General features: G+C 44.9%; 1 protein-coding gene across 1 annotated transcript; it reads right to left on the reverse strand.

Annotated features, from left to right (window-relative positions):
• Positions 1–3,106: 3,106 nt before the first annotated feature.
• On the reverse strand, positions 3,107–20,007 carry TRIP13 (thyroid hormone receptor interactor 13). The gene is made up of 13 exons (XM_036411228.2): positions 19,759–20,007; positions 18,763–18,928; positions 15,529–15,658; positions 14,784–14,839; positions 13,965–14,055; positions 12,636–12,708; positions 9,505–9,568; positions 8,485–8,571; positions 8,099–8,205; positions 7,046–7,199; positions 5,005–5,117; positions 3,938–4,007; positions 3,107–3,513 (listed from the first exon to the last, which is right to left on the reverse strand). The coding sequence occupies exons 1-13, from the start codon at positions 19,848–19,850 to the stop codon at positions 3,418–3,420; spliced, it is 1,299 nt and encodes a 432-aa protein (XP_036267121.1). The 5' UTR covers positions 19,851–20,007; the 3' UTR covers positions 3,107–3,417.
• Positions 20,008–20,018: the final 11 nt, after the last annotated feature.

Here is a 20,018-nt window from a genome sequence, read left to right on the forward strand (position 1 = left end):
CCAAGGGCAGGGCTCATGGCTGGTGAGCACTGCTGTGCAGCGTGAGCCTCTCCCAATGGGGACTGATTGGGCATGTGCCCGCAGCAGGCACAGTGGGGGCTGGATGAGCAGGAGAGGCAGGTAGGAGCTGCAGGCGGCATTGGACTGCAGTTTCGGCCCAATCCCTGCCGGCCACCCAGAATTCGTGCACTGGGCCTCTATTCATAAATAAAAACTCAGGTAGTAGAAGAAAAAATATTTCCAGTCATAAATGGTAATAGAGAACAAAATGTTTTCAGTAATAAATGGTAATTCAGATTAGAGGGAAAAGGTTTCCAGTCAAATTTGTAACTCAGGTGATAGAGAATAAAATGTTTTCAGTCATAATAACTCAGCTGATTGAGGAAAATTGTCTCAAGTCATAAGACGTCAGGTGATAGAAATACAACATTTCCAGTCACAAATGATAATTCAGGTGACACAAAACGTTGTCAATAATATGATAACTAAAGCTTTGGAGGAAGAAGGTTTTCCATCATAAATATAATTCAGGTTATAGAGAAAAAGATTGAGGTACTTGAGAAACAAAATTTGAGGTCATAAATAATAATTCAGGTAATAGAACAAAATATTTTCAATTATAAGTAGTAACTCGGGTTATAGAGGAGGAAAGTTTTCAGTCATAATAACAACTGAGGTTTTAGGGGAAGAATTTTTCAGTCATAAGATAACTGGTGATAAAGCAAGAATGTATTCAGTCATAAACGATAACTCAGATGAAAGTAAAATATTTCCATTCCTAAATGAGAATTCAGGTGACAGAAAACAAAACGTTTCCAGTCTTTGTTTTACTTAGGTTATAGAGCAAGAAAGTCATAACTCAGGTGACAGAGAAGCAACATTTCCAGGCATAAATGATAATTCAGGTGATTATACTCCAGTCATGTGATAGCTCAAATTTTGGAGGAAGGTTTCTAGTCATAAATAACCCAGGTTTTAGAAGCTGTCAGTCATAAATGAGAACTCAGGTGGTAGAGGAAGTGGGTCTCCTGTAACAAGTGATAACTCAGGTGACAGAGAAACAACATTTCCAGTTATAAAGGATAATTCAGCCGAGTTTTCCAGGAGCCTCATCATGGTGACAGGAATCACAGCCAGTGCACCGAGAGCCATTGCTTCCTTCCTGGGACAGAGAGTGAGGCCTTGAGTGAGGCCTCTGATTTGGAAGCTGAGCCTCCGAATGAAAGCCTCCTGGCCTCCATGGCAGGGGCACGTCACCTTCAGTCCTGGGTGTTGTTTACTGCATTGTGTCCTGTCCACCACAGGTGAGCAGCTTCGGCCCTGAGTGCAGGTGTGTGACGTCTGAACTCAGCGATCCCCGTTCTTGCTCAGAGCACAGGGGGTGGCAGGTGGCAGTGTGGGAGCTGTTTTCCTCCTAGGGGTGGGGGGTGGGGGGATGGTCATCTGCCTTAGCTCTTTGTATCCCAATCCTGACTCCCACAGGCCACATCTACTCGAGGGAGGTGGGAAAAGTAAACGATCAGGGATGACCTCCCTCTTCATACCTTGGTCCTCCCATCTCAAGCAGAGGCCTCCTCTGGAAGGACGGATGGGTGTGGGGATGGCCTATGTCTCTTCTGTCTACACAAGTCTGGTGAGCTAGGTCCTGAGGAGGGAAGTTCCCATACCCTGCCCCCATCCCTCCCATGTAGACACACACACATGCAAGCTCATGAACACACATGGCTTGTAGGGAGGATAGAGGGACTTCTGGGCCTGAACAGAGACACATGGCCCGGCTGGCCACCTCTGCTGACCATCTTTCCATCCTGGGGCCCTGGTGAGCCCAGAACTCCCTCCATCCCATCCCGAGGAGTGGTGTTGCCCTCTAGTGGCCCATGGGCAGATGTGTCAGCTGCACCCACAGACCCCCTAGAACCCTTTCTGGGAAATGGGTGTAGGTCTGGTGAATGTTACCAACCCCCCTTCTTGCTCCCCCCAATCTCTCCTACACTGCTGGCAGAGTCTGGGCTCTAAGGCCCTGCCCACCCGTCTTTCTGAGCTCTCTTCCCCATGCCTGCCTCCCTTGCTGCCTATTTCTTTATCCATAATGCCCCAGGCTCTTCCTTTCCTCCCAGACCCCTTCCTTCCACCTGGGTACCTAAACATTGGGCATTTCAGCAGCAACCTGTGAAATGAAGTTGTTTCATGGTCCCTGCCTTCTCCAGCCCCAATACTAGGGTGTGGAGCATCCCATCCCCTTCGCTCCCGGTGCCCAGACCCACCTTTCCCCATTATAGGGTCTTCAGGAAACCTCAGAACCAGGCTCTGACTCCAAGGCAGAAGTCACTGGCTCTGGCTCTGGCTAAAGCCAAGGATGGCAGATGGCACCGAGTGTGCCACGGCCTTGGGGGTCCTCCACCGTGCAGCCTGAAACCCTCCCACACCTGTGTGTGCAGTTCCCATAAAATGGGCATAGCCTCTCTGCCTTTATCCCCAAAGCATAAAACACGCTAAAAGTTAAGTAATTGTGTGAGCAATTTTTAAATAATATTCAAAGCGGATGGGAGTGGTAAGAGAAACAAAGCAAGAAAATTCTGGGGGGAAAAACTTTTAATACTTAAAAAGTTATATAACAAAAGGTAACACGTTTTTTAAAAAATGTATACAAAACACTAATATAAAATTTATTTTAGCATGAGATAAAAGCAAAACATAATATTCTGTGCAATATACCAATTATTGGCCAGTTGTTTCACATCTGTTAATGTGAATTTTCACTTGAGCTGTGGTAACGCTATGGAACTGAATGCAGGGAGAGGTGCTGCTGTACCTTTGCCTGTGCAGCTGAGAGCACCTGACACATGCGGGGGAACATCGAGGACTGCCTTCCCACCAGGAGGGCCACATCTGACTGCTGTGAACAATACTTTACCTAGAATTTTTTCTTGATTTCTGTAACACAGGAATAGCTTTTCCTTATGCACATTTCCTTTGCAATGTCTGCACTAAGTAAAACAAGCTCACTGCAGATAGCAAGTGACATCTTCTATCTTGAGTGATTTTTACAATTTTAATGCTATGACCAGATTCTTATTTACGGCAATGTAATTCCTCTTTTGTTTCCCTAACCTATATTAGTCATCATTTTTAAACAAAATTTGTAAACATTTTGTGTCCAATCAACCCCAAGCAGGATGAAACACATCTAGACAGTTCTTTACAAAGAGATAACAGAACCTGAACTATCTCCCTTTAAAACAGTGAAAATGACATGCCACCTGCCCTCTAACATGCATTTTAAAATATATAAATATGGCACTTTCTTTTAACAATGCTTGGCCCTGCAGGTCTATGCCACGTTGACACATTTCTGAGGAAGCGACCTCACTGTTCGCATTCATGATTTGAAAACCACAGGTGGGGAGCCCCGCTCAATCAATCACAAGAGGAAAGCTTCTCTCTCTCTTCAAACTGCTTGTCCACCGCCAGAGACAGGGCCTGGAGGAAGCCCTCGATGGTGACGGTGGGAGCCTGGAAGGATAGGGATGAAGGAATGGAGGGGTGACCCTCGCCTTTGAGGGCCACTGGCAGCACTCATCCCTTCCATGAAGCAGACGTCAGAGAGGCAACTCCGGGCGGCTGTTCTGAGGGAGCTGGCCCAGGCCCGAGGGGCACGAGCACCTCTCGGAGGCTTGGATGTGAGCTCTGATGTGTACAAGCAGAGACACACAGCACGGCCACCTCCCCCCAAAGAGCTTGGCGGGGCCCCACCACTAAGGCACCCAGGCTAGCACCTCCTAGGCTCCAGGAGCCTGTCCCGTTAGAAACTGAGGTAAAAGAAGGCAGATAACCCAATGGTTTAAATGTGACTCCTAGCAAGGCCACACACTGCTGGACAGAGTGGATGGTAAAGAGAAAAGTACCCAGTGGTGGAGGGTGGCTGTGGAAGACTTACCTGAATGTACAGTGCATGAGCCAGAAAAGGGAGTTTTCTTAAGACACGGCCGCTGAGGCCCTCGCTCTTCCTGAGAATGTAAGCCAAGTTTGTGGATGTCAAGTGAACAATTATGTTTTAGGACTACTTTTCCTACCCATCTCTGAATGTTCCTTCTCCCACAACCCCTTGAGGAGTCCTCAGCTACTGCTCCCGGTGGGGAAGGGTCCTTGCTGCCCATTTGTGCCACCTAAGGCAACGCTGTGCTCAGGGACCCAACCCCTACCCAGCGGCATGGATTACCTCATATTTTTATTAATTTTTGCAGAAATTTCTGAACTACTCCCCTCTGTCCTATCTCAACTGGTTTAAATTTCTTCAACAAATAATTTTTAAAAATACCCTTTAGCCCAGCTGGTGTGGCTCAGTGGTTGAGCGTTGATCATTAACATGGAGGTCACGGTTTGATTCCTGGTCAGTGGGGGCACTTTGCTTCTCAGCCTTTTGGCAACCAATCGATGTTATCTCTATCACACTGATGTTTCTCTTTCTCTTTCCCAATCTCCTTCCTCCCACTCTAAAAGTATTTATACATATATATATATATATATACAATATATATATATATAAAATAATACCATTCTTTATGTTATATCTTCATTCAAAACCTTCCACACCCCTTACGACCTCAGAATAAAGTTCAAACTCTGGTCAGAACCCAGAAGTTCTCCAGAATTGGCCCTCGGCAGCGCAACTCACCTAAGGTCCCTGCACCCACGGTGCCTGCGGCCTCACCGATTTCTCTCCAGTTTTTCTGAATTCTTATTGTTCTTTGAGGCTCTGCCCCATTCTCTACCTTCTTTGATCCCCAAAGCCGTCTGAGAACTTAAAAGCACTAGCAGTCCTGGACCAGGAACCCAGAACAAGGGGGCTCCGAAGCTCCACTAGCCTATGTATGATGACTTGGGGTTCAACTCTCTATCCTCTGACCCCCAAACCCTGACCTCAGATGGTTACAGTCAATTATGACTCCCTATTACTACAGCAAATGGACTTTTCTTGGTTACAAAAATTAGGTCCATTCACACCTTGAAATTTCACTCAAAAGGAGGCTCAACTTTGATACGTTGTTTTCAATGAAGCCAATCATCTCCAGCTCTCGGAGGGTCAGCAGCTGCTGGCGAGGGTATATGATCTGACACTGGGAAGATAGGGGCAGAATGCATACAGTCAGTAACAGGACAGCACAGAGAGAGCAAGCACATCACATCTTATTAAAACGCAAACAGGCCATTTAACAAGTGCATGCACATCACTCCACCCCAACACACATCTCCCTGATTCTTCAAACAAAGGCAAGAATACAAACAACAAAACACGTCTCTGAAACCAGCAGTGGCCCAGCCTTTTCTATGTTTTTGGCCAAAATGTGTCCTCACCACGTCACATGTCAACATGGGAGTTCAATCTGATATTTGGTTTCAAGGACATGACACAACCCACAGACGGCAGAGCTGGGCTTTGGAGCCAAGACTTCGCCTGCCTTTCAAGGAGAGTCTGTGTTTGTTGTTTTTAAGATTAGACTCTCACTTGGTGAATTGACACAACCAGGATCTGAGTCAGAGAGCACCTTGTAGACCACAAGCCTGCATGTTGGATGTTCTTTGCCAAGTAGCCACACTGGACTGTCAGACTGCCACCACTGAATGAATTTCAACATGAACTGTTTTGATTCAGGAACCAGGAGATAGAAAAATGAAAGGCTTCCTCCGTACATTTTGGAGGTTTGATGAGGGTCATAGGTAAAATTAAGAGCAGGGTTTGAGCTCGATATATTTGGACCCCCATCTAAGTGACTGACTACCTCAGGCTCCCTGCAGCCGCCCGAGCTGCCCCTGCGGCCCCTCCATTAACAGGCACCGTCCTGCAGGCTTGTGCGAGGATGGCAGACCTCAGGGTCTTGACAGAGAGGGCACAATCACACGTCAGCCTTCAGGACCAGCCAAATCTCCACTAGAGCATTGGAATAACCGAACTTCCTGTAATCTGTGTAAGAAGCCACCCCTGCCCACATGCTCAGCTCCCAGAAAAAGTCCATGCACCTGGCTCAACCTGAGAACATCCCTGGATTCAGAGCACAAGTGTGAGTACGACACCACACTGAGGGCAATCTCCAGCAGGACCCGCCATTGCACTGCACAACATTTCTGATGGCCAATTGGGATCTCACATCAAAGCTTCCTGGGAGCCCTCTGCCTCTCCCACATCCCAGAAAAGTATGATGGAATGTGCATGCCAGGTCAGTCCTGAACCAGATTTGAGCCCAGTCCTGAGCCCAGCTCTCCTGTCCCTGCCACAGGCTGTGTCATCTTTGTGGAGGATGTTGGGTCCAGATCTGTAGTGCCAGGAGGTGGCTGCAAAAGGGGATGGGGGGAGGGGGTGGGGGTGGTGATTCCACCCCATCAGTAATTACAATGATGCCTTACTATGATCACCAGGTAAATGCCCATTTGTTGGTTAGCTTGGTTACAGTGCATGTCCTCGCAGTGCCCAGAGCTCTTGGCACCAGGAACAGGTCAGGTCCCTGTTATACTGAATTATCAGAGACTGTGAACATTGCTGCACTCACTGCTATCACCAGAACACGGGACCAAAAGGACATGAACACCATAGCCGATGACAGGCTGTGAGAGTCTGTCTAGTCTGGATGATTCCCTGTGAGATGACCCCCTGTCAGATGACCTCTCTGTCAATCAGGACCTCTACTGCTCTTCTTTCAGGGATGGAAAATGAGGCTCAGAGAGTGGATCACTTGCAAAGGCCGTCAGAACCAGAACTTGCCAGGAATGCTGACCACAGCCCATACATTTCCTACCCATTCATCGCCTGCAGGTAAATCAAACAACCACAATGATCATTTTGTGCCAAAAAAGCAAAAATACTGAGTCAGTGGCCATGATTTTGACCATTAATGCAACCTGCCAGATATAACAAACTGATTGTTCAATCTAAAGAAATGGTTTATGCCTTGTAAAAATACCTTATCCTATATTCAAACTATTTTAATCTATGTCAAGGAATTTAAAAAATATATAAAGTCTAATGGTAAGAGAAAAAAAACCAAAGCACCTTCATCAGTTCTTCCAAACAGGAGAGGTAGATTTTGAAGATGGCTGCGGCAGAGGGGGGCCCGATATACTGCCTGATGTCAGCCCTGTCCACGAAGGCCACGTCGATCCTCTCCGTGATATTGGAAGTGGTCAGTATTACCACGTTGGAGTGCCTGGAGGCGGAGGAGAGAGGACCAGTCAGCCCGTGCCTGTGACTTGATTATACCCTACCCTACACAAGGATTGTCAGGAGCTGCCTGAAGGTTCTGGGCACTTAGCTGTCATTCAGCTAGCTATCCTTCCTATCCCAATACAGCCCATGAGGCCTCCTGAGATCCTGCAACTCTTGAGCACCTGGCCACACACAGTGTGTCAATCCAACTCTCTGGGGACCTTTGCTCTGGTCACTTCTCTGTCCTCTGGAAAGCTCTCCTAGACATCTGCTGGCTGTTCCCTTACTTCATTCAATTGTGATAAAAGTCTAATCTCTGAGGGCATCCCTGATTGCTCCATCTCCTGACCACTCCCCCAGTAACTGCACCCCATCTGCCTAGGCACAGCATACAACTGCTCATCACACAGCTATCGACAACCATGGATCAGTCTTAAAATCCCCTTTACCAGCTGCTTTCTCCTCTAGCTTCCAAATTCTGAGAGCCACTACTGCCACTCTGCTCTCCAACCTGGGCTGGCACAAGGTGCCTTGGGAAGCATGCTTCCCAGCCTGGTATAGGGGCAGTGCTGCCCTCAGGGACTGTGGTCAGCATACAGATGGCTCACAGGCAGCTGTGTAGCCAGGGAGCACCTAGGAAGATCAGCTTCACCTGGACTCTGGCAACAGGTGTGTAGCCCTCAAATGGTGAACAGGGTGAGCCAAACAAGAGCAGAGATGGGAGTTTGACATGCTTGCTGTACAGGCTTATAGCTGAGGAGCAAAAGGCTGTACCATATAGCTTAAGGGTGCAGCGGCTATGCCATCTGGGTTTGTATAAGTGCCTCTCTGATGTTCATTCAACAGAATCACCTAACAATGCACGTACCCCCATCGTTAAGTGGCACATGACTGTAGTACCTTTTAATTTGGTCGATTTGGGTCAAGACAGCGTTGACCACACGGATGGCATCTGAAGGCTCGGTGCCTGCCCTGCAGGCATTGCGGGAAGCTGTGAGGCTCTCCACCTGTGGGGACAGAGCAATGAAAAAACTACAGCACCTGGCCCCACAAGTCAGCCGCGGAACATGTGAATGAGCAAGTGAATGAACAAATGAATGGGTGTCAGGTGTCCAGGTATGCCAGAAGTTTAATATGTGGGATGGCAAAGAGGACAGGGCTGCATGAGACAGTGACTGCCCGATGGAGGCTGGGCTGAGCGAGGGGCTGGCTGCACCCTGGCAGCAGTAAGAGACGCTCAGTCTTGAATTTCCTCCACCACAGGTTTAATGCATGAACATGCCTACCTCGTCAATCAGGACGAACACCAGAGCATCCTTGTCATCAATCAGATCCTGGATCTTCTGGAACATCTTAGTTACTAGCTTGCCACTCTGGAACCAAAACACTCAGTGTTGACTTGTACTCATCATGCTGCCTGGTGCACACCTGTCCCCACCTGGCATCACTCTGACTCCAGGTACCCCCGCCATTTCCTGACAGCCCTTGGAGAACTCCCTAATCAGAGAAGCCAGGTCTGCAGGGGTGTAGGTAAAGCCAAATGCCCTCTTTCCCTGCTTCATGTGCCAGGACACTGAGACTTGAGTCCATAAACTCCTGTCCAGGGGCCACATGGCTCACAATCTGTTTTCTTACTTTCCCAACTGTCCCCACGACTGGGAATGAGATGAATCACGGGTGCCAAGATGCAAACCAGCCAGGCACACTCCTTATGGACACTCCCTGTTCCTACTCCAACCTACCATAAGGGCCAACTGACAGGGCTGCCTGCGGCAGAACACTTCAAAAGCGAGGGATATTGTACTGTCACCTTGTCCAAGCCCCTCAATTCACAGATGGCAGAAAGAGGCTCAGAACTCCAAGTGCATGCTCAGCTGAGGGGTGCAGTCCAGGTGAGAACTCAGGATGCCCTCCCTCCTCAGACAATGGTGATAGTCATTTGTTGTACCCAGGCTTTCAGGCCTCATACTATTTCTAAGTAACTGCTTAGCTCTGAAAGTTTCCTCTGACCACAAAGTCAGATGCACAGAAAGTTTGCCTAATATACAGGCCATCTTTTCAACTAAATCACATGTGTCAAACACAAGGCCCGCGGGCCAAATCCGTCCTGCCAGGCCTTGCAATGTGGCCCGCACCGCGCTGTCATCACTGCACTCCACTGCATTTCCATCACAATGACAGTTTATGACTGTTCAGTAAACCATTCGGCCCGCGATTTAGGCTGGATTTTAGATTTTGGCCCCTTCTCTGATTGAGTTCAACACCCCTAAACTAAATGATTGACAATCTAGAGAACTAAAACTTACTTCTGAAAACCACTTAGAAAAGAGGCTGTGGCTATTTATTTCAATTAGTTGGCCATACCGGTACCTAGGATTAAAGAAAAAAAAGAGTTAAGACAATTACGTTACAAATTAGTCCTCTGGCAATCCCAGTGGCAGCACTTTTGCTCATTAAATACAACACCTCTCAGCTGCCCAGTGTGGTGAGCATTACTAACACATCATTATAATTACTGACAAAGAACTGAGGTACCCAGTAGTCTGCATACTAACTAGTATGAAAAATCTAAAAAAATGCAACCAACAGTTCTGGTTGAAGCAAATTAAGTTTTTCAAACTGAATATCTTCATTTGGCTTAAAACAACAGTAGAATTCCTCTCATTTTTAATCTACTTATAATTTACATTTATTTTTTAGAGGTACTATGGTACTAATAAGCAAACAAATCTACATAAACAAGCATCAGAGGTTTTACCTGGCGTTGAATATTTTTTCCTCCTTTCACAAAACCTTAAAAACTGTAACAATTTACTTTCCAGCACAAATTCTAGCACCGTGGATACTGAGATGGCAAAAAGTGAACCTTAACACACAAACTGAATGGCATCAGCAGTAATCCTGCAGCCACTCAGGAGGCAGCTGAGAGGTCTGGACACACTTACTAGTAGTTCTGACTAGAATCGTACAGAAAACCAGACTGAGGCAGGACAGGAGCTGACTCCCAAGTCCTCTCCAGGGTCTTTCATGTTGAAAGTCCACAGAAGGAAAAGAATTACTTTCAAATTTAAAAAAGAGACTTTCCATTTAAAAAAGAAAAGACCATTTACTAATTCTGTTCACAAAGGAGGAGAGGGAAGACAGACAATGTAACAAAATAAAGACTGGGTTGATAAACAGAGTTATACATTATCAGATTTTTGTACAGTCACGTGTCATTTAATGAGGGGACACATTTGAGAAATGCATGGTGAGGCGATTTCCTCATTGTGACAGCTTTACAGAGGCACTTACACAGAGGCTCTTGGTAAACACGAAGTATATGATCCAGCACAGCACCACACACACACACACACACCCTGCACTGTTTCATAGCAAACTCTTTTTATAAGTAGAAAGAGCACACTGTGAATAAAAAGTATAACAACAGAAAGTATACACATTAAATACTTAAGCCAGTAACATAGTTGTTTATTATCATTTTCAAATAATATGTATTGTACCTAACTGTATGAGCTGTACTTTTATACAACTGGCAGCTCAGTGGGTTTGTTTACACCAGCATCAGCACAAACACATGAGTAATGTGTTGTGCTCTGATGTTATCATGGCTTCAGTGTCACTAGGCAATAGGAATTCTGCAGCTCCATTATAATCTTATGGGACCATCATCATGTATGCAGCCAGTTGTTGACCAAAAAGTAGTTATACCATGCATGACTGTGCTAGGAAAACTTCTATTTCTTGTAACAACATTTTCACTCTGTGGTGTTTTAGAAAACTGCTCATAAAGATCTTTAAAACACAGATGCACTTCAATATGTTAAGACAAAGGCCAAGTTGCTAAGCATAAAATAAAGGGTTGAAATAAAGCAATTTCCCTATGAAAAAATACAAGACATTTTGAAAACAAAGTAGATATTTAAAAGTAAATCTCATAGAATTCCCTTTTCTAAAGCCAAATGGGAGTAACAGGCACCAGATTTATATTGTGCCTTCACCAACTAGACTACTTGACCGCATAAATGAAGCAACGTCAATGAAGGGCACTGGACAACAGGCACAGAGGACTGTGACCTGAGACAAGGAAATAAATTGGTACTACAATCATCGGCTCTCTGTGTGGAGAAGACATAAGAATAACTCAACCACGATGCTGAATTGAGGAGACAGAGGTCAGAAGTCCAGAGGGCAGGAAGCTTTTCAGAAATAAAGCACCAGAAATCACCCTGATGTTCCTTCAAGTCTTTACTGAACACTTTGATGTCTAGGAGCAGGGAAATCCATAAGGTTCTCCAAACCTGTGAGCTAAACGGTTCCCGGTGCTCACACGGACTGGCTATGTTCAAGTTCCCAACAGCCAAAGCAGAGAATACTTGTTACTCATTCAAGGTGTTCAACTGAGACCCCAGGAAGGGCCTCCTGGAGAACACCTAGACTCCTAATAAAGTTTAAAAACAAACCTCAAAAGGATCACAACAAATCACAAGTAACAGAAATGCCTATCAGAACAAGACCCAGCAGCCTTTGGAGAACCCAGACACTTCAGATCGCAATGTCTGCATTCCAACAGAAATTACCTGACATGCCAAGGGCAAAAAACGTGACCTGTAACCAGAAGAAAAATCAGTCAATAGAAAGACTCAGAAATAATGATTATGGAGTTAGTCCACAAGAACATTAAAATAACTATTATAAAAATTGATCAAGGATTTTAACAGAACATAAGTAAAAAGTATAAAAGGAACCAAATGGCACTTCAGAGAAAAAAAATACTCACTATCCAAAATGAAAATTTCTCTGAATGTAATTAAAAGCAAATTAGATACTGCAGGAAACTATCCAAAGTAAAACACAGACAGGAAAAGTTTAAAACCTGAAAAAAACATAACAAAAAGGTATACCAGTGGCCTCTGGGATAACATCACAGTCTAAGTTGCAAATCAATGGGCTCCCAGAAAGGGGGCTGAGGGGAGATTAGGAAAATTAGTTGAGAAAAAAATGGCCAACTATTTTTCAAATGTGATGAGACCATAAATTCCAAAACAGACAGAACTCAAGGAGAAACAGACAAATTCACCATTAGAAGCTTGGCCATTCCTTTCCAGTAAGTGATAGAACATCAGACTAGACTATCAGCAGGGACATCAAGTACCCTGAGCTGACATCCATGAAGCATTCCACCCAACAACAGCAGAAACACGTTCTTTGAAGTGCACATGGAACTGGTCCACAGGACAGAACACGAGCTGGTTACTAAGCAAATCTCCATAAATTTAAAAAGATTGAAGTCATAACTCAAGACTATGTTTAGTACAGAGGAAATATTTTACAATGAAAGACAGGGACCTACTATTCAAGTAAAGTTATTAAAAAGACAGCTTATGCTATTATAAATCTCATTCCCACTACTCTCCTCTCTCAAATCACCAGTTACCTGCTTGAAAGTCGAATGGTCAATTTCTGGGCCAACGCTCTACACAGGGATGTTTTTCCAGTTCCTGGAGGACCTGGGACAAAATTTAAGCAAATACATGTTTAAGTCAGCGTTATGACAAATTTCTTAAAACCATGGTAGTTGTATTTTCGACAGAATACAAAATAAGAAGCGGAGAGCTCAATACTATGAATATTATTACAAGCACTGCCTATTAACACGCAAAGAAGTCTGCTAGCAAAGTGCCATAAAGTATTACCGATACTGTACACTTTAAAAGTCTTTTTTCCTAATTTGAATTTAACTTGTGCTTCTCGTTTTAGCTTCCACTGCCCCTGACATAAGCCCTGCTTCTGGGCCGAGGGGCTGGCTCAGCTCTCTAAGTGAGCACTGCATTTCCTGGTCTATAGCTTCACTAACACCTCCTTGTCCCCACGTCATCTATGAAGTTTACTTAGTAAGGCATCTTTCAAAAGTCAAACCCACCTTTCTTGCTAATCATCAGGACACTTAGGCACTGAAACTTGCTGTGTCTGCAGGCCACAGCAGCACCGTCTTTCACTATGGCTATTTCTACAGTGGCCCGCACCCCGTACTAAACCAGAGGATGAAGGCAAGGGACCTTGATTGTACAGCCTCTTGCTCTGTGTGTCACCTAACATGCCTTGCAGAAGTTCTGAGGTGACCAATGTAGAAGAACAAACGCATCTAATAGAAAATTCTGGTATATTCAAATGATTTTTTGCAAGCATTTTTAATAATGAAAAAGAAAATATATAACAAGTTCTAAATGAAAGAATTGAAATACTTATGATACTGGTATCAGGATAATGTGCTGAGATATCTGCTATTTAAAAGGCATATACAACTGTACAATCTTAACTGGTATAAAGAGGCTGATTACTCTGTGCTCCTAAGCTAAGAAAAATACCCCCTATCTTTCTCTGGGAAGAACCAGACAAAATTTCTGTAAAGTATGGTTTTGCAGCTTACTGCTCACAAAGCAAAGCTTTAAGAATACTACAAAGAAATACCAGGCAATTTATTTCCCAAGGAATTTACGATCAGTTGGAGAAATAAGAGTTAATTGAAATGTTTAATAATAATATAAAAAGTCACAAGGAAGTAATTGGGTGGCTGCCAGACAAATAGTCAAGTAACAAATGCCCAGAATAATGTCAGCTGCATCGGCTTCACGAAGAAGGAACATTCTAGGACAACTCTGGCTCCACCAGAATGAAACTGCTGTAACTCTTCCCAGAAGGACAAAGGTACACGTAAAACCTGATATCACAGCCTTCCCTGTCCATGTAACCTCACATGCCTTACCGTGAAGCAGCACCACCCGGTTCCAGGTGATGAGATTGCTGTCAACATTCCTATCTGAAAACAGTAACGCTGTCATCACATAATCAAGGAGCTGAGTGAAGAAAGGAAACATGCAGATAAAGAGGCTAACAGACACAGGCTCTCACTCTGTGCTCCTGCGCAGGCAGCAGGGACAGGAGCAAGGCAGCCCTCCATAGACACCACAACCAGATGCTTCCTGGATACATCACAAGCTTTCATTTTAGAAGGTAACTTAAAGCAGATGAGGCTAGCTGCTGGCTATTACTATTACAAGCATAAAGGATAAACAAATATTTTAATTACTAGATTACACAAAAGGGACTTATCAAGTAGGACTACGCTCCTTCCCCTGGGCTGACATAGCAGTAGGCAAGCACTCAACACACTTACTACAATATAACAGTCAGGACTCCCTCCTCTCACTGTGGCTGCCCAGAGCAGCCTGGGAGACCAGGATAGACTACCAGTATCCCCCACAGTGTGCAGAAGGACTCCTCCCTTAAAAGCGTTTTAGACATGCTGGTACTTGCTCCATTCTGCCAACCTGCTCTGTCTGCAGTGTTCCCTTCAGCCCTCGTGGTTCTTCACATTTGGCACCTTCCCACTTCCCCCTCGGGGATGCCCCAGAGACCAACTCCATGTGGGAGCAGTCTCAGAGGACGGACATGTAGGATATCAGCTGCTAGCAGGCAGTGGCTCCCAAAAACATATTTCAGTCAAAGAGTTCTGAGTTGTTAGCAAAACAATAGTGACTCTACTTCAAACAAGGGGGCCTTTTGGGGAAAAAGTGAAACTTACGTGAGATTTGACTTCCACATCATACACCAGGCTGTCCCACAGCCCATGGAATTCAGCTGTGACAAAATGAAACAAAAACTTAACTTTAGGAAGCAAGCATTACACCTACCAGCAAGATTTGCCCTGAGCCATTGATGCTCTCCCCTGCTCCACACTGGCATGCTAAGATTCTGATTAAGGGGAAGTTAAATTTTTAAAAACTGTCTTAAAATTAAATATGTAAAATAAATGTCAGCTATGTAGGACTTTTAACAGATAATTAACTGGGTAAGAATTACTTTTTGTCATGTTGTTACATACAGCCATCTCTTGTAGACAGACTCTAATCCACAACTCTCCCTGTAGGTCAACACTTGGGCAAGGCAGAGCAGCGGGTCTAGTCCAGCAATTAGGACATCAGGCATAAAACTTGATGACTAAGTTAACCCCAGGACTCTGCCTATAAGAACACATTGGCAAGTCCACAAATTAGCATCGAGACAGTAGGAGAAAGGAGTGGTCCAGTAGGACTGACCAAGTGGACAGGAAGGAAGAGAATGGTCCCTTTCTCAATGAACACCATCTGTGAGGATTCAGTGCAAAGGAACTCTCTACTTTCCTCTTTTGTAAGATATAAAATACCTTACAATCCTACAAAACAAATGAACAAAAACCTCTCTGGTTAACTGACTTGGAAAATCTGAGATTATGCCATCCTCTGACCTTGTGGATTCAGCATGTTTTATCTACTGTTATTATCACCTACCTGCGGGCAGAACCCAATGATTTGCTGCAATTATATTTTCTGTCTCTTCTTCCAAATTTTCACTGGTGGGGCCATCTTCATTTAGGTGGAAGATGTGAAGCGCAATAGTGCATACACTCAAATCGATGGGCTGTGATGAGAAAGAAAATCAAATAAGTCTACACAAATGGAAAAATCACTTACTTTTCAATTCTAATATCCAATTTGAACCTTAAAGTCCAAAAATAAAGATTGAAGGTGATGTTAATAGAAAAAAAGTCTATTACTTCAGAGTCAGGATTAGCTCTTTTAAATGTGTTTATCCCTCCCTCCCCTTTTGGTGTATGACCTCTATTTGAAAAAATAACTTTAATGTTTTTATAATTATAAAAGTAACACACTTGTTAAAAATTGCAATTATAGAATGAAGAATGTCAAAGTTGCCCAGCATGGCTCTGTGGTTGAGCGTCCACGGTTAGATTTCAGGTCAGGACACATGCCTGGGTTGTAGGTTCAATTCCCAGTATGGGGCATGCAGGAGGCAGACGATCAGTGATTCTCTCTCATCACTGATGTTTCTATCCCTCTCTCCCTCTCCCTTCCTCTATCTGAAATCAATAAAAACATTTAAAAAAATGTCAAAGTCCCCTACAATCAATCTCCTAAATGTTAGCCTATAATATATCCACATACATCTGACTCAAAATTAATTCTATCACAGTTTCTTAAACACGCTTTTCCCAGTTACTAGAGCTAGGAGACATTTTACATCAGTAGATAGAAATACCATTCTCTTTCATGGTTATAGCATATTTGGTGTGAATATGTCAGACATTTAACCAATCTCTAATAAACAGTTGAAATATTTTGATAGCTAAGGTGGTATGGTTTTGGAACCAGTGCCCATGAGGCCTTCCTGACTCCCCAGCATCCAGACAATGACGGAGGAAGCCCTTTCTTCAGAGGGTGGGTTCTCAGTTTATATCCTGGGAGTCACTCCTTGAGCCACAGCTAGAACTTGCTGCTCTCTACAATCTACCTCGCATTCATCTTACATTACCCAAATGTTTCCCATTATTTAAAAGATTAAAAATGGCAGCAGAGTAGGCGGATGTTGCACAGACATGCTCCCAGAAACAGACTGGAATTACAACTAAAATACAGAAAAACTTCCTAAATAATCAATAGAAAACTCGTTGGAGAGATCCCTGATACCTGAAGACCACAAGTGGAGACCACATAGAGACTATTGAAGAGGTGGAGGCACAAAAGGGCTGGCCTGGCAACCACAGACAGCAACTGAAGTTCCTGAGAGATATTTCAGCTGTGGGGGGTTGCCACTGACAACTCTGTGATCCAATCCCCAAGCTGGGCCCCCCAGCAGCAAGCACCAGAACTGAGAAGGGCACCCACATAACATCTAGCTGTGAAAAGCAGCAGGATTACTATCTGCTAGGGAGTAACAGCTGGAAATTCAAGCATCCTCTTAAAGGGCCAACACACAAAATGGAGCCACCCACCATGTGCTCCAGCAGGAAGGGCAGAGTGGATTGGAGCTGTGTGAGCAGAAGCCAGGGTTGGGGACTCAGGGGTTAGAGCTCACAAGGTAGAAACCCCTAGTTTCCTGTGTTGAATCATTCCCTCACGAGTGGAGGACACCTTTCCCACACAGACATTTCTTTTCAGGCAGCCTTGCCTGGGGGAAGACAGTTGGCCCACCCAATTGGAAAACACCTTTCCCTGAGGTCACTTAAGAGTCTAAAAATAACAGCCAGAAGCAATTGCTCCATCTTATTGAGAAGAAAAAAAAAAAAAAAAAAAAAAAAGGCAACTCTGGACACTCCTGAGGATGACTGTCCTGTGGCAATTCAAGTCAGCATCCTATCAGTTGGTAGGCAGAGGTGGTCTCTGAAGGCTTTGAGTATTTGCCTGATCTAATTAGTCAGAAACAGCATTTGACACTGTCCTGCACTAGAGATTGAGAGGTATAGCAGATCTACCTAATACCTAGAAACAAATCCAAACAGGCAGCCAAAATGAGGATACAAAGAAACAACCCACAAATAAAATAACAAAAGAATTCCCCAGAAGAGATAAATGAAATAGAGATAAGAAATTTATATGAAAGAGTTCGGAGTAATGATGGCAAAAATGCTTAACAGCATGAGAAAAGACATAGCAACTATAAAAACAGAAATAAAGCATGGCATTGCACAAATAAAGAACACATTGGAAAGATAGTTAAAATATTTCTAAGTGCTAGCTATTATTAACAATAATATTTGTTCATATATCTCTACAAAATTACATACTTATATGTTAAGATAAGTTCCTTGAGGTGAATCTGCAGTCAAAGATGAGAACATCAAAATGTTTAGTGGTTAGCACTCATGTCTTCCAGCTATACTGTGCTACCTGTCCCTCCACAGCAGTGCTGGAAAGCTCTCCAGTTCCCCTCAGCTGGCCAAAATCGAGTACAATGACATAAAATCTCAGTGTGGATAAAACTCCAACAATGCCACAAAAATCGGACAGCCAAACGACCTTCCAGATGAAGCCAGGGCTATGAGGGCCGAGGCAGTCTCCGCAGCTGTGAGGGCCGAGCCCCTTGCACAAATTCTGTGCAGTGGGCCTCTAGTATAAGAATGAAGAGGTCCACCATACAAGTTTTATTTTAGTGTCTTATCAAATTCTTCCAAATTGGTTCTTTATAAGACAGAAACCATCCAGATATCAGTAATGTGAGGCACACACTTTGGGTTGTTTTTACTCTGGTGCTAGAACTGCCCCAACGCATCCACAATGTCACACAAAGTTCTTCTTAGCTCCCACACATGAACAGGTGAGGCAGTCCATATGCTGGACTAAGTGAAGAGATTCAAGAAGACAAGCCCATTTCTCTGTTGCCCCAGCATGTCCTGTGATCCTAATACATTCTGAGCACTCCATAAATTTTGTTGACAGAAAGGTTAACAGAGAAGACAGATAAGCCTCATCAGCACAGCCCACTATTCTTGGTGCTGCCTTCTAATTCCTGGTTTCCAATCTCTCCCAACTGTCCTGACAGCAGGCTGGCAGTGGGGCCATGTCTATTCCCAGCACCTGCCAGAGAACCAGTACTTATTCAATCGTCAAGCAAAATCGTAAGCAAAATTTCTGACATAACTATCAAAGCAGCAAGCAGACATTCATGGCAACAACTTTCTATTTAGCTAATGGTTAACTGTTTCTTGGCACAGGGAATTAGTAACTTACCTGTGGGTCTTTAACCTTTAATTCTGTGTCAACAATAGACACAGACTGCACATTTCTGGTCAGAAAAGGATCATCAAACTCAGTCCACGTGTAATCACCAAACACAATATTATGTCTGTTAAGTAGCTTTCTAACACTCAGCTTTATATCTTCTTTTTTTGCCGTGCTGGACAAACAAAACACAAAGGTCAGTTCTAAGTTAAAAAACACACACCAAGATTTTAACACTTAAAAATTAAAAAAAAGAAACTGGGGCATACATAAGAAAGTGCAGTAGTGCAGAGTACAGGAGGGAGTGGGCCTGCTGGGGGATCAAACTAGAGCCACTCCTTGCCTGCCAGCTGTGGGACCTGGGGAGCAGCTCACCTGGTGCCTCATCTCTTCATCAGATAAAGGGGGCAGTACACTGGACTTGTTTGGAGATTGTCAATAAATTCAAAGTGTTGAGGACAATGCCTAGCATATAGTAAGCACTCAATAAATGTTGGCTATCCCTATTGTTAGTGAAAGAAGGAAAGCCCACCACTGTGGGGTCAGGTCAGGAGTTTGCATTTTAACAAGCCCCCAAGGCTGGCATTCACACTGAGAAAACCGAACACTTCGGGCTTGGCATTCAAGGCTCCACTCAGCCCACCTTGCCACCTGACGGCCACGCTGACTGGTTCTGAGATCACACCAAGGTGTGCGATCAATGTGGTACATGCCTCCTTGCAGGAAAGAGCCTGAGAAATGCTGGCTCTGATGACAGTATCTGTATTTCCGCTAGAATTGAGAGCTCTGAGTATCTGCCCCATCCTAGCTTCCAGCTTTCTCAGGGCTGCTCCCGGCTGGGCTCAGCGTGGGTCCCGTTCAGGGCCGGGCCTGATGGTCAGGTCCGTGTCCGACACAGTGGGCTCCAGTGGAAGTCTGGGCCGAGTGTTGTCCGTGGGGGCCACGTAGAGGCCGAATCGGCTCAGACCTACCCGGGTCCCACGGGGTCTGGCCAGGCCGGCTTACCTGCCTCTCCGCTGGTGCACCTCCACATGGATGGACGGCGTCTCGGGCACGCAGGGCAGCGCCTGCTTCAGGTCGCCCACGGCCTGGTCCATAGCACCGTCGCCGCTGCCAGGAGCAGCGGGTACCAGGTCCGATCGTGGCCGCCGCCTGACTCCCGGCGCCACCACCAAGTCCACTTCCACCTCTTCCTCCACAGCTGCCCAAAGGACCGACTAGCCCAGCCCGAACTTCGAATCTGCCGCGCGCAGCGCGCCCTCCCC

The sequence above is a fragment of the Pipistrellus kuhlii genome, unplaced genomic scaffold (genome assembly GCF_014108245.1).
Source record: "Pipistrellus kuhlii isolate mPipKuh1 unplaced genomic scaffold, mPipKuh1.p scaffold_m20_p_4, whole genome shotgun sequence".
Lineage (NCBI taxonomy): Eukaryota > Metazoa > Chordata > Mammalia > Chiroptera > Vespertilionidae > Pipistrellus > Pipistrellus kuhlii.

Excerpts from the sequence above, each read along its gene's own strand:
- TRIP13 (XM_036411228.2), bottom strand. The coding sequence starts at position 19,850 with ATGGACCAGGCCGTGGGCGACCTGAAGCAGGCGCTGCCCTGCGTGCCC. Across the intron at positions 15,659-18,762 it reads TAAAGGTTAAAGACCCACAG|CCCATCGATTTGAGTGTATG; the intron begins GTAAGTTACTAA and ends TTCTCATCACAG. Across the intron at positions 12,709-13,964 it reads CCGGGTGGTGCTGCTTCACG|GTCCTCCAGGAACTGGAAAA; the intron begins GTAAGGCATGTG and ends ATTTTGTCCCAG.